General features: G+C 44.5%; 1 protein-coding gene across 1 annotated transcript in view; it reads left to right on the top strand.

The window, feature by feature from the left end:
• LRGUK (leucine rich repeats and guanylate kinase domain containing) overlaps positions 1-12,847 on the top strand; it is a 390,949-nt gene extending 378,102 nt beyond the window's left edge. The window contains exons 18-20 of the mRNA XM_086918919.1: positions 231-365; positions 1,149-1,324; positions 12,180-12,847. Coding sequence (XP_086775045.1) covers positions 231-365; positions 1,149-1,324; positions 12,180-12,361 — 493 coding nt within the window. The 3' untranslated portion in view covers positions 12,362-12,847. The remainder of the gene's footprint in view (positions 1-230; positions 366-1,148; positions 1,325-12,179) is intronic.
• Positions 12,848-13,382: the final 535 nt, after the last annotated feature.

Genomic DNA, 13,382 nt, shown 5'->3' with positions numbered 1-13,382 from the left:
GTATTGGTTGTGTTTTGTGCATTAATATGAATGTATTTGAGGTTTTATTTACATATTTTTATATTAAACAATTGTTCTTATTATCAGATGCAACATTAGATCTTTTAGTTCAGAGTGTCATAATTATAATATGGCTTCAAAGTATACATATCTCTGGATATCAAATAGTATACATGTAAATTATGAAATAAATACAATAGCATATTAATGGCGTGCTTTATTTATTTCAGAGGTACAGTCACAGCACCTACAACACAAAGCTCTCAGTTACGTCTGGTGGACTCCTCCTCTGAACCTTCACTTCTCCCAAGTGGCAGTAATGTAACACAAGACCAAAGCCTTTTCCCCCCTAGCCCTGACACTAGGTGAGTTCATCCACCAATCTAGAGTGAATGTCTCTTGTCTTTTGTGCCATACCGTGAGACGTTGGAGCCACCTCTTACCAAATGTTTCATACTACAGGAAGCGGTACAAAAGGGGGTGAAACCAATCCTCGGAAGCTTGTTTCCGGTCCAGGGAAGACATGGCTTGGCAGTTCGGGCTGGACTGTTCCCATGAGGCACAGGGTCAGACTTATTTGCATAAAGCCATGTCTGAACTGGGGTGGCAGAGTGGGCTAAAGAATGGTGATGGATTAAACCCAGATCTTTTGACTGGGTGTGAGTGTTTGATTGATTCAAATGCTCCGTCCATCACCACCCCCTTTTGTACCTCATACTATAGGAAGGCTCATGCAAGTGCTCTTGATATAGTTGTACAATACATTTTCTAATTGTATTACTATTATTGTTATTGGTACCCAGTACAATGACAACTTTTCAATAATCCACAACCATAAACAGAGGGGTGGAGATGGATCTAAGTAACTAACAGTCAAAAAAGAGACAACAATGGTGTCTGCCGCGACTACTGGGACATCAGTGTGACCCTGTGGAAGCTTCCCCTTCCTCAAGCTCCATTTGTCCCTAGACTGTTGTTGCATAACGAACTCATTCTCAAGCTAGAGAGAAAACGTTATATATTGAATGGAAAAAGCTCATCAATAACTACCAAACATAGTGTATTTCATGTAATATGCAATCCAAAATCCTAATGCAAATCCTCGTGTAATTCATGAATAGAAAATATTTCATATGTTGCATTTGCAGTTCCAGGGAGTCCGGCTCCATCTCGGGCTTGTCCATGCTCTCCTCCGCTGGTGCCTACTCAGCAGAAGGCTTGGCGGGTGTCCGTACTCCAACCTTCACCTTCCAACTGGCCGAGGATGTGCCCATTGAACCGCTGGACCTGACTGGGATTGGGCCAGGAACGGGAGGTTTACAAGGTACACATAACTGAGGTTTTAGATGTACAAAGCACTTCCTTCATGTGATGGCACAGTGGGTGAGGTTTGGAGGGTGTGCGTGTATGTGTTTTGTGATAATATCACTGGTACATACCTGTCCCACAGTTTCTCTCTTCTCAAGTATTACATTTTTGCAACGCAGACCAAAAAGATCAACGGGCATACTTGTACGTTAGGTTGCCACCACACTGATTTATTTATTTGAATCGGTATAGTAAAGTGGCAAAAATTATTGTCTTCAGTTTGAAAAAAATGCACAATGAAAATTCAAGTGAATTATTATTTTTTTTTTAAATTGTTAAGATAACATTTTGCTGCCTTCATCGAATTCTAGACTAAAGGAAACAGAGCCATACTTTCCATATTGTAGGCAGACACAGCAGAAACAATATAAATGTGTTTTAAACGAAACAGACATTGCTGTGTTTCTGATTACCATATGGCCTCTGTCTGAAAGACGAGACTTCTAAACGTTCCAAATGTATTGTTGGACACTTGCAAATACCATCAATATGTATAACTAACCATACCAGAAGTCCTAGTAATCCTGTGATTTAAATATGAGACTTATGCAAGGTGCCCTTAATGACTGCTGGGAAGGGGCCGATAGTCTAGACGGAAACTTGGCCAAGTTTGACCTCCTTCTCAGCCTTGACTAAAATGCCTTTTGAAGTATTCTCCTTTCGTGGGAGCCTTTTGCTGTCAGTATCGTAGTGGCGGCCATTTTGTGGATTTACAGGTATTACAGGTGTACACAACACACCTCTCTTTACCTGCTGTGGTCAGCAAACAGTGCAGAGAAAGCATACAAGTCTGCATTTGTGATGTCTCCAGCACAGCCAGACCCGCAGACAGTGGGATTATATCTAGGCAGAATCAAATACAAATATGACAATTTCACACAGTAATCACCACCTTGACAATATAAGTAACCATTTGAGCATTACACAACATACTTTTAGATGTAGTCTGCCCCCTTCATACAGAAGTAATCAGTGTTGGTGAAGTCTTCTATGAACTATAAACAGCAGTGACCTCTGGTGGGGAATCTTGTTTTTAATAAATAAAACACTATAATTTCTTTTGTGCTTGGGAAGAGTTCGTATGCACCAGGGATTATGAAGATGTTATGTTATGTTATTGTTATTTGTTGTGCACACAGCTACTCCAGCTAAGGAGCGTCCTGGCGCATTGACAAGGAGAACATAACACAACAGGTAGTAACAGAAACTAGAAGGGGCAACTAAAACAGAAAGGTTTTTATGGCTTTCCGAAAAGCCGTGAGGTCATCCAGCAGGCAAATTTCAACCGGGAGAGAGTTCCAAGTTGTTGCAGCTTTGACGCTGAAGGAACGTCCCCCCACACGGCAAAGCCTGTATCTAGGAACTACAGCAAAGGCCTGGCCTTGGGAACGGAGGGTGCGTGTCGGGACATAGAAAGAAAGAAAGCTGGACATAATTTCAGGGCCTATACCTCTCAAAATCTTAAAGGTCAGACAAAGGACCTTAAAGAGGATACGCTTCCTCACTGGAAGCCAGTGTAAGGTGCGTAAGACATTTGACACCGGGCAAAATCTGGGCAGGCCGACAATCGCTCTGGCCGCAGCATTTTGTACCCGTTGCATGCGGGTAAGCTCAGCCTGATTGGCTCCGACCAGGAGAGAGCTAGCGTAATCCAGGCGAGAGATGATAGCGGCCTGGATTACCAGCTGTCTGGTTGGGGCGTCAAAGTATTTGAGGACAGGTCTTAAGCCTCTCAGCAGGCCAAAACAACAGGCTGCTATTTTTTTGGTGTGTCCTACGAAGGTAAGACCAGCATCCAGCCAGACTCCTAGATTTTTCAGCTCCGACACCGGAGTCGGGGTAGGTCCCAGCTCTGGCGGCCACCATTGGTCACCCCATAGTTCCACTCCCCTTCCGACAATCATAACTTCTGTCTTAGTGGCATTGAGCTGGAGACAGTTCCCCGTCAACCAGCTAGCCACCGCCTTCAGTCCATCCTGAAACCTGGGGGCATCTTGTTCCGCATCCCTGCTGAGAGTGACCGCCAGCTGTGTGTCGTCGGCATATGAGACCAAGGTTAGGCCCCACTGCCTGGCGACCTCAGCCAGCGGTCTCACGTACAGATTGAACAACGTGGGACTCAGCGAGGATCCCTGCGGAACCCCCATGGCCAGTAGCTGGAAATTGGACTTGAAGGGAGGGATGGCAACACAAAAGGAACGATTACCGAGGAAGGAGCGGAACCACTGCAGCGCCTGGCCCCCGACACCAATCTCCTCGAGCCGATGCAGAAGGATGCTGTGAGAGACCGTGTCAAAGGCGGCGCTGAGGTATCACAGTATCAACGCCGCCGTCTGACCAGCATCCAACACCGCACGAAGATGTTCTACCATCACGAGGAGAGCGGTCTCCGTGCTGTGCCCAGCACGGAAGCCATTTTGTGTGGGATCGAGGGCGTTGGTCCGGGCGAGATGTTCTGACAGGGCCAAGTTGACATGAGCCTCTGTTATCTTCGCCGGCCAGGGTAGAAGTGAGATGGGACGGTAGCTTTCGGGCTTTGATGGGCCCAAGGAGGGCTTCTTAATAATTGGGGACACCACCGCCTGCTTCCACTTAGTTGGAACCACACCCGACTCCAGTGAGAGGTTGACTAGGGAACATACGACAGAACGTCCCATAAAGGCCTGATCTCTGAAAAGAGCAGGTCTTACTGGATCCGATGGAGAACCAGATTTAACTTGCAAAGCAAGTTTGTCAAACCCCTCCGGAGAAAGAGGTGGAAATGAAAGCAGGGTATTATGACATAGTGCCCCGTTGGAACTTCCCAGGTCAATCCCTGTGCTGGGGAATGCCCGGTAGATAGCTTGGACTTATCCCAGAAAGTAAGAAGCTAGGGATTCGCAGTGGGAGATGGGACCCACAGTCACAGAAGAAGTCCGCTTTGCCAAAAGATCTTTCACGGCCTTGAAGATGGTCTTCGATGGGTTTGAGCTGTTACGAATTTCTGCAGCATAAAATGCCGCACGGGCTCGACAAATAGCCCGATGATAGATCTTGACGGAAGCAGCATACGCAGCTTTTAAATAAGCCTCATACGTCTTCCGCCATGCTCTCTCCGCCCGTCTACAGGCTCCCTTCAGGGCACGTAAGGCGCTGTCATACCAGGGACTCGACTCTCTGGTACTGATTTTACTCGATACGATGGGGATCAGAGTGTCCAGTGCCCTGGTAATCCAGGAGCAAAAATGGTCGTAGCCCTCTTCCACGCCATTCAATGGGCCCAGCGGATCTTCAGCTAGAAGGCGATGAAAGTCTTCTAGCCTGAGTTTGTTCCAAAGCCTCTTAGATACCCGTCTGCCCGCAGGGATGGAAGGGGTCACAGGTATCGGACATTGAATGGTCACCAGGGAATGGTCAGTCCATGCTAATGGAGAAATAGATATGATTTTAGTCTCCGGCAGATTAGTAAAAAAGGGGTCGAGGATATGTCCCCCCATATGGGTAGGCTGAGAAACCAGCTGGGAGAGCTGAAAGGCCTCTAAGTCGGCTGAGATGCTGCGTACCGTCAAGTTGGAAGGAGTGTCAAAATGTAGGTTGAGATCACCCAAGATGGAATAGTTGGCACAATCTATAACAAGTGTGCCAACAGCATCGGGGAATGAATTTCTGAACACCACATCACTACCCGGCGGACGATACACAACCATCCCAGAGAACGTAAACTGGGGACTGACTGAGATCTTGAAAGAGGCACTTTCGCACCCGGGAATGTTAGGGCCGCTCCACACGCAGGTAAAACAAGACCTAACTATGAGAGCTATACCACCGCCTCTCGAAGATCTGTTGAGAGTAAACAGAGAATAGCAGGGGGGCATGCTAGATTGGAAATAGCAGCATACGCATCCTGAAGCCAGGTTTCAGTAATGGCAAAGACATCGGGGGCTTCATCCTCAATTAGATCATAGATGTCTTGGTGACGTTTCAATGCTGATCTAACATTCAGATTTAAAACCCGCAGTTGCATGAGGTAAGCATGTATTTAGAGATCAACGAAGAGCAAATATATCCGGTCATTACTTTTATTCTATTGTGAGAACCCCCAAGCTCTTCTAAACATGCCGCTTTTCTCAATTAGATTCAATTGGAGAAGACGTTTATTCCATGGTGCTAGGTACTAGGAGCAGTCCCCTAAAACTTTTAAGGGCCAAAAAGAGTGCCTCGAATTGAATTTCCTGCAGTTCTTTAGCAGCTGCACAGCCAAGTTCTGAACCTTCCTACAGTTTTGGACGGGCAGTCACAAAGACCCTTATGACCAGTCTTTGCTCACTCAGCCTTGGCGTGATTCCACCATTCACAGCTAAGGCCTTGAGATGTAGGGGCTATGCGGGTGGATTCTAATAGGCCTCTTCTGATGGTAACGGGGCGAAGCTACGGCATTGATATGCATGTTTGAAGGCTTTTTACTTCAGGAGGTTCTCATTCATTGAGCATAAAATGGCTGAGAGACAACCATTAAGGGTGTCCTGGATCTAAAGCAAACTTGTCAGATCTCACTATTAGCTGAGAGTCAGCGGCACAGAGAACTTGCTTCAGCCTAGGCTCTACTAATGTTAGAGTGAGGCCTAAATAAATGTTAAAACATCCCTAACCCGTGAATTCTAAAACCCCTTATTGCTTTGCAGAAAAATACTATTAGTGTCTATATTTGATGCACTATGTAAAACTTCTTGTATAACAAAAGGCCTTAATTTGGTTTCCGTTTGAAAGCATCTAGTCGTTTTTTTGTCACTCCCCGACTGCCAGGGACATATATAGTTTTCTTCCTTTTAGAAGACTCTGGAGGTGGTGGCTAATTCGGTCAGAACTTGCATTTGCAACACAGGAAAACTGCATTCTAAGTATTCAGAAGGGAGAGCCGTTGGTTCTTTTGAATTCCGCCAGCACGGAACTGTAAGAGCTCACCCTACAGAAGCCTCTTGCAGCCACTTGAAATATTTAGCAAATGAGAAAAAATCCGTTCTAGCTAGAGCAACAAAAGCAGAATATATATATTTTTTAACTTTTTATTTATAAGAAAGTGCATCGATGCAAGCAATATACATTCATATTGACATGTCCACTGAAGAAAACAAGGCATTGGCATCAACACAATCCATACAGATGGTAAAGACTACATCTGTTCGCCACCCCCAGGGGCCCCGTACATCTGTGCAATATATATATGGACCAGAACCGTACACACTATACTAGAATGCTGTATTGGGGTCATGTACCTTCCCACATGTTATGTTATGTTATGTTATAAACCGTTTTGTAACGCGCTCTGTTACTGGTGAGTATCATGTCATATCGCTGGTGGAGGGAACCCATCGTTAATGGTGAGGCGGGCCATTAGTATAAAAGCAGAATATATGATAATTTTTCAAATATATAAATTCGGTTAGCTTGCGTAAAATGAGGCAGGAGCAGTCATGCTTACTGTGGCGTCTTCCCAAAAAAAGGCAGCGCCTAAAATGGATACGGCTGAATTGGGGAGATGGGCTAAATCCATTGTTATGAAAGGAATTTTAAAAAGTGTTGACCAGGATAGTGCCTGTTACTGACTGAAAGGCGGACTCTTGCTTGTAAGTGACTATTATCCAATTAATTTAGTGAGAACTTCTTTCTGATTTGGGAGAATAGGGGGAGGGCCCTACTCTGATATAATGATTAGGTAGCCAATACCTGATATCAAGGATACCGTATACTGTCTCATAGGGACTGGTTGCCTGCTGCTGCATCAGACTGCAGTCTATTCCCTGACAGGTGGAGATGAAGTCATTAAGTATACTTGCCCACCCACCCAGTGAGAGCCTTTTGGCAAGTACAATAGATGCTGTTGTGTAGTATTGCTACCAGACCATGAGGACATGGAAAAGCCCTTACATTGTCATTGTAATGGAGGTCTATTGGACTCCCCTCTTCCTCTGCAACTTACTGACAGCAGCTAGGCAGAAGGGTGTCAGTATCCTTTACTGACTGGGAATGTATATCATCAAATAAAGGGGCTTAGCTCAAGTCCTTTTTAACATGTCTTTCTTTTTCTCAAAAGCCCTTTAATATTTCATCTTTTGAAGAGTTTGACCCCCATGGGTCTTTGTGAGGTTCTTTTAGAGATTTGAAACCTCTGGAGAGATGCACATTTTTAGAATAGGGAGCAACTACATATTTAAGTTTTGCAGCATACTGTACATTAATCCGCCATCTCATGTTTGGGTCCGGAAATGTGTTTCTCTTGTCTTTCTCTTTTTTTTTCTCCTTTGGTCTTAGTCGACCACCATTTGGTAGTAAGTCCATCCTTTTTATGACGTCAGAATTGCACCCAGACATTCATGTGCCTGGTTTCCATCTTCAGATTTTTTGGGAAGTTGGGGTCTGAAAGCATGACGGAGGACATTTGAGGGAAATTCAAAGAACACAACTAATCGTCTTAGAAAACAACACTGGGAAAGAACTGACTCCCACAGGAGTCCGCGAGGAGACAAGACGTAGAGGTGGACCCCGTATTGTAACACTAGAAAGCACAAATCTTCCAGGCATCAATAAATCTCTAAGATATGCACCATCACATTCAAGTTTTTCACAGATATGTCTTGGGAAAATCTGCTTCTCAAATCTGGTTAGTCTTTTCCCTAATATGTTGAATTTGATTATTACATTTAATTCAGTATGGTTGAGCTTAAGTGTCGGACTTCTGGCTTTTGCCTTTCACTAATGCCTCATGACTGTGCGATTTTCACATCAACCAGCTGATTCCTCTTCAATTCATCCTTGCTGCTTAGAGAACCCTTATACTTTGTGTTAGCAATGGGGTTTCTGGTTGGCTAGGGTATGCACCTAAGCCAGGCAGAACCCACCACTCTAGTCAGAGCAAGTAAGTTACACACAAAAGATAACCTGTGCTCACCCCTAGTAGCTTGGAACAGAGCAGTCAGGCTTATCCTCAGAGGCAATGTGTAAAGCGTTTGCGCAACACACTAACACTAGTAACACAATGAACACACCACAAAAGAGATTCCACACAGGATTATATAAAAATATAACATGTATTTTACATAAATCATAGACCAAAACTACATAGAACAGACATGCTGTGCATCTTATGCAATCCTGTGATAGTACTCATTATCCTGACAATGCAAAGATCAAAACTACATACATTAGTAAACACCAGGGCATGCAATGCACCAGTTAGGTTAGAGCAACAAAACATATGAATCATCATATTTCACTCTAAGTACATATTTCACCAACTATGGTCATCACATATCATCAGAAACAACTGGGTTACAACATACCATCATAAACACATAGATCCAGTGCACCAGCACCTCCATTGTGTGTTCGGCAGTAATGTGAGCACCAAACGTAGGTTACAGGAACACCTGTACACCTACTCCAGTGAATACAGTAAATTTCAGGGAAACTGTAGGGCAACGGAACACCTGTGTGCCTACCACAGTTAATACAGTATTTTTTTTTTAACTCTCTGTATGTGGCAAGTTCCTGATCATGGGGGGGCCTCCACGAAGACTCTCCCCGTAATACCACCAACACAGAAGCCCCAAGGCATCTGCTAACATAGGGGGCAAACTCACGCACCTCACAGTGCGGAGGGGAGAGCTTGCTGGGTCCCCCGCACCAAGCAGTGAAAGGCTGCTGCTTTTGATAGAGTGGCGCTGCTCCTAAACAAGCCCAGCTTTCCTCAATTCTGAAAAAGAGGGCTCAGCCACCCACTGAACAGCACAGTATGACGGCTCCTCCGGCTTACCCACCACAGTACCTCTTCTTGCCAGCTGACTCAGCGTGGGAACAGGCGGACCATGCTGGGCTTCCCTCGCTTCGTCAAGGCAACCTTAGCAGTCTGGGAGTAACTAAAGGATCCCTGAGCTGGCATGCTTTCTCCTGGTTGGGGGAATTCCTTCTCTCCGGCGTGAGCGGGCCCAGGTGGGTATTCTCAAGTCGCAGCGGTGAAATGCAGCTGAGAGGAGTGCTGCGTTGCTTGGTGCCTCAGCGACAGAAGTGGATGCCTGCTTGTGCCTCAGGGGCACTAAGTAGTGCACGTTTCGGGGAAATGGACAACAGGCCGGTAGGAGTAGCGAGCTGAGCCCTATGCACTTTGGCAGCCACAGTTAGAAGCAGGTCGTTGACCTTGTTGGCAGGAGGTCCTTTGCTGAGTGGAATCCAACTAGATCACAGAGGAACAAGGAAGTGGCAAGCCAACCCTTCCTTGTAAAGCACTCTGGGCACAAGCAGCGTACAGGCAGTAGGCTTACACAAAGAAATGATTTGCGAGGTGGCAGTCTCTCCAGCAGCCTAGCAGGTAGGCAGGCCAGCACTACAAGCAAATAGTCTCCATGGCAGTCCCTCCTGGCAGCAAAGCAGTCCCAGGCAATGTGCAGCATGTAGAGCCAGCAGCGTTTGGGTACAAGCCCCACGCAATATCTAAAATCATGGGGTCACAGCCCCTGTACTTATTCTCAAGATGTCTTTGATGTGGAGGTGACTTCAAAAGCACCTTAGAAGTGCACAACACCCCCTTTCAACCCAGCTCTGGCTCCAGACGTACAGTAGGGGGTAAACGACCCCTTTGTGTGAGGTCAGGACACAGTCTATATAAAGCCTCCGGCTCCCTCTCTTCCAGCCCACGAAGACCATTCAGTATGCAGCTGTAACCCTGTTACACCCCAACCTCTCTGTGTGATGATAGTCTGGAAAGTATGCACAAGCCCAGCTGTCACTCTGCCTAGACTTGGATTGGAGTCAGGCTGCAAAGCACAAAGAGTCATAAGCACATAGAAATGCCTGCTTTCTAAAAGTGGCATTTCTACAATAGTAATAGAAAATTCACCTACAGCAATCAGGAGGATTTGTCACCACTCGTTTAGGGCATACCAAATTTGGCAATGCTACTCCTTTCAGATCAGGAATTATCACATAAGTACCTTTAAGTAAATTCCCAATGTCAGAGGAGTAGGCCTCAGAGCAGTGAAAAACCAAATAGGCTGTTTGCCACTACTAGGACATGCCACATAATAAAGTCACATATCCTAACTTTTACCTACACTGCACCCTGCCCATAGGGCTACCTAGGGCCTACCTTAGGGGTGACCTATATGTAGTAAAAGGGGAGTTTCAGGCTTGGCAGGTAGCTTTAAATACCAAGTCAACATGGCAGTAAAATGTGCATGCAGGCCGTGCAGTGGCAGGCTTCAGACAGGTTTGAAAAGACACTTCTGTGGGTGGTGCAAGCAGCGCGACAGACCCAGTTGTAGCATTTAATATACAGGCCCTGGGTATAAAGATACCACTGTATGAGGGACTTAAAGGTAAATTAAACATGCCAAACAGGTGTAAACCAATCATACCTTTTTTAAAGGAGAGAGCATATACACTTTAGCACTGAATAGCAGTGGTAAAATGCCCAGAGTCCTAAAGCCAACAAAAAACTGGTCAGAAAAAATACAGGAGGAAGGCAAAAGTTTGGGGATAACCCTGCAAAAAGAGGGTCAAGTCATCATTTTGGATGAAGATATTGAAGCCCAATTGCATTGACAGGGCAAATTAAATTTGCTCATTTAGCATTTTCGATCAGGGTGTATTCTGATCATTAACAGAATGCATTAGGTTGTTATCGTTCAGCTAATTTTCCACTTCAGGTCAGGTTGTGGCTCACAGAAGGTACAACATCAACATTATTAGAAGTATTTGTGTAGCTGAAATCCACAAGGAAGCCACTTGGTGGCCAGAAGGCATTGTGTAAGCATTATTATTGTATACATTCTGATATCAGGACTAAAGCTCACCTGGACTTAGCACTGCATAGTAATCTGTTCAGGTAGGAGGTTTCCTGTACTCCTAACTCTTCCCCCCATAAACTTTCTACGAAGATGAAGAAATTATCAGTGCCGCATATGAATGAACGGCTTGCATATTCTGGGAGAGGAGAAAACATTACTTTCATACCTACATCCTGCATTTATATGTCTCTCCGATCCACATGTGACTTTCCTGACCTCTCTTCACTGTTGTCTGGGCCATTGCTGTCAAGCTCCTAAAAGCGAAATCTGAAGAAGGTGCTTTGGAAAAGGCCCTTTGGGGCCTCTAACACAGTATCACAATATTTTGAACCCTGCGACTGGTGGCTCAAAGGACTTTGCAAGCTTTAACTTTTAGAAGAGTTCTGGAATTCTTAAATTTGGAAGAAGAGTTCAAACATGCGTACAGCTGTATTGAGGGTATCGCTAATGTCCAACAACTCTTACTAAGGAGTACATCTTCATATCGCCTTTTGTATCTGTAGAACAACATTAAAACAATGCAGTGGATTAAATTACGGTGCCAGAAATAATATATGTAAAATCATGATTGAAGCAGTGCCACTGTCTACGTGGCACAGTTTTCAGTGTGTGCCTATAGTGACCCTGGATGTGAACTCTTTGAAAGTACACCATTTGTTCACATTAACATATTTCTTCTTGAGTGCATGGCGTCTACTTGAATTGTCTGCTTTCTGCAATGGTAGTAGTGATAACTGGAAGCTTTAAGAAGTTGGCACCTGCCAATGTGAAAATCGGACTCGTTTCACATAGACCATAAATACTATTCCAAAGTGAAAGACACAATATCCATTTACCAAACTCTCAAACCAGAAAGTTGCTGATGGTATCCTCCTATTTATTTGTCAAATCATGCTTGAGTACGTGTTTTGTATACAGCTGCTTTGTTGTTCGTGTTTTACTTTGTTTATTGTATGATTCTCATGCATCTCATCTAATATCTACTCTCTACAGAGCCTTCAGCCTCCAACAGCACCCCAGAGACCCCTCGGCTCCTGTCCACGGACAGGTCTGATATCAGAGCAAGCAGATCAAAGGTGTCTCCGTCCCGCCTCAGCATCACGAGCCGCCCCGGCTCCAACACGAAGCCTGTTCTCCCGCCAATCCCATCTGGACGCAAAATAAAAGAACCCTAACGGCGGCCATGTTCAGAGCCGCTGTCCCCGAAAAAACACCGCATTCAAATATTTATATCTGCAGACGACGTTTATACTTAATACGCCATTTTTTTGCAGTTAGAACTTTACATTTAGCTACATAATTTTTCACTCCTATATCCAGGAAATCAAAGCGACAATTAAATACGAAAGCTTTAATTCTATTTCTATGTTATGGTTTTAAGCCGTGGCGGGACTGGATCAGGGAGGCTTAATATGCAATTTAGAATATTAATTGTCCATCGTGCCTTACGAGACCGCATACACACTGTCGCGGTTTATCGTGAAAACAAAACGAATACAATGGCTGTCTCTAGTGCCTTCAAACTGAAGGAAGGATTGGAATAGCAGATTTGCGTTTCCTACACTGATCCGGAAAACTATTTGATGACATACCATGTGTTTTTTTTAGTGTGTGATAGCTGTTATTTGATATCAGGCCAAATAAAAGACGCTATTTTGACATTACCAAGCTGCCACATTCAGTTTAAAAGTGGACAAGGCTGGACAAGCCGGTTTCTTGAGGCTTCAGGATTAGTGTGAAATTGTGAATCACTCATGAACGGATAACATCCCGACTCGAGCATGGCTGGGGGCTGCTAATAAAGATGTAGTCCAGAGAACTACATTCAAAACAGCGTGTTTTAACAGACGAGAATGCCAGTTATAGAAGGAGAGCACCCCTATAGCTTCGAAAGTGTGCATTTTTTAATGCAGTTTCAAAACAGCATTTTTTTTACTGCTTTTGTATCTGTATACGGATCATGTGTTCCTATGGTTAAAAGGTACCTGGTAGAAAGTAAATATTTAATTCTAAAAGTTCCTAATCATATTTCAATAAAATAATTGTATTTATGGAATTCTGGCAGACATGTATTTCTGGTGGAGTCATGGATCAGAAACGTTTGTGCTTGGACAAATTGACAGATTATGTGGTATGTTATCCAATTTGATAGATGGGTTCTTGGTGCAATTATCCACTCCTTGATCATGTAAAACA

The sequence above is a fragment of the Lissotriton vulgaris genome, chromosome 1_1, assembly GCF_964263255.1.
Source record: "Lissotriton vulgaris chromosome 1_1, aLisVul1.2, whole genome shotgun sequence".
In the NCBI taxonomy this organism is placed as follows: Eukaryota; Metazoa; Chordata; class Amphibia; order Caudata; family Salamandridae; genus Lissotriton; species Lissotriton vulgaris.
This window is presented reverse-complemented; position numbering and strand designations above follow the sequence as displayed.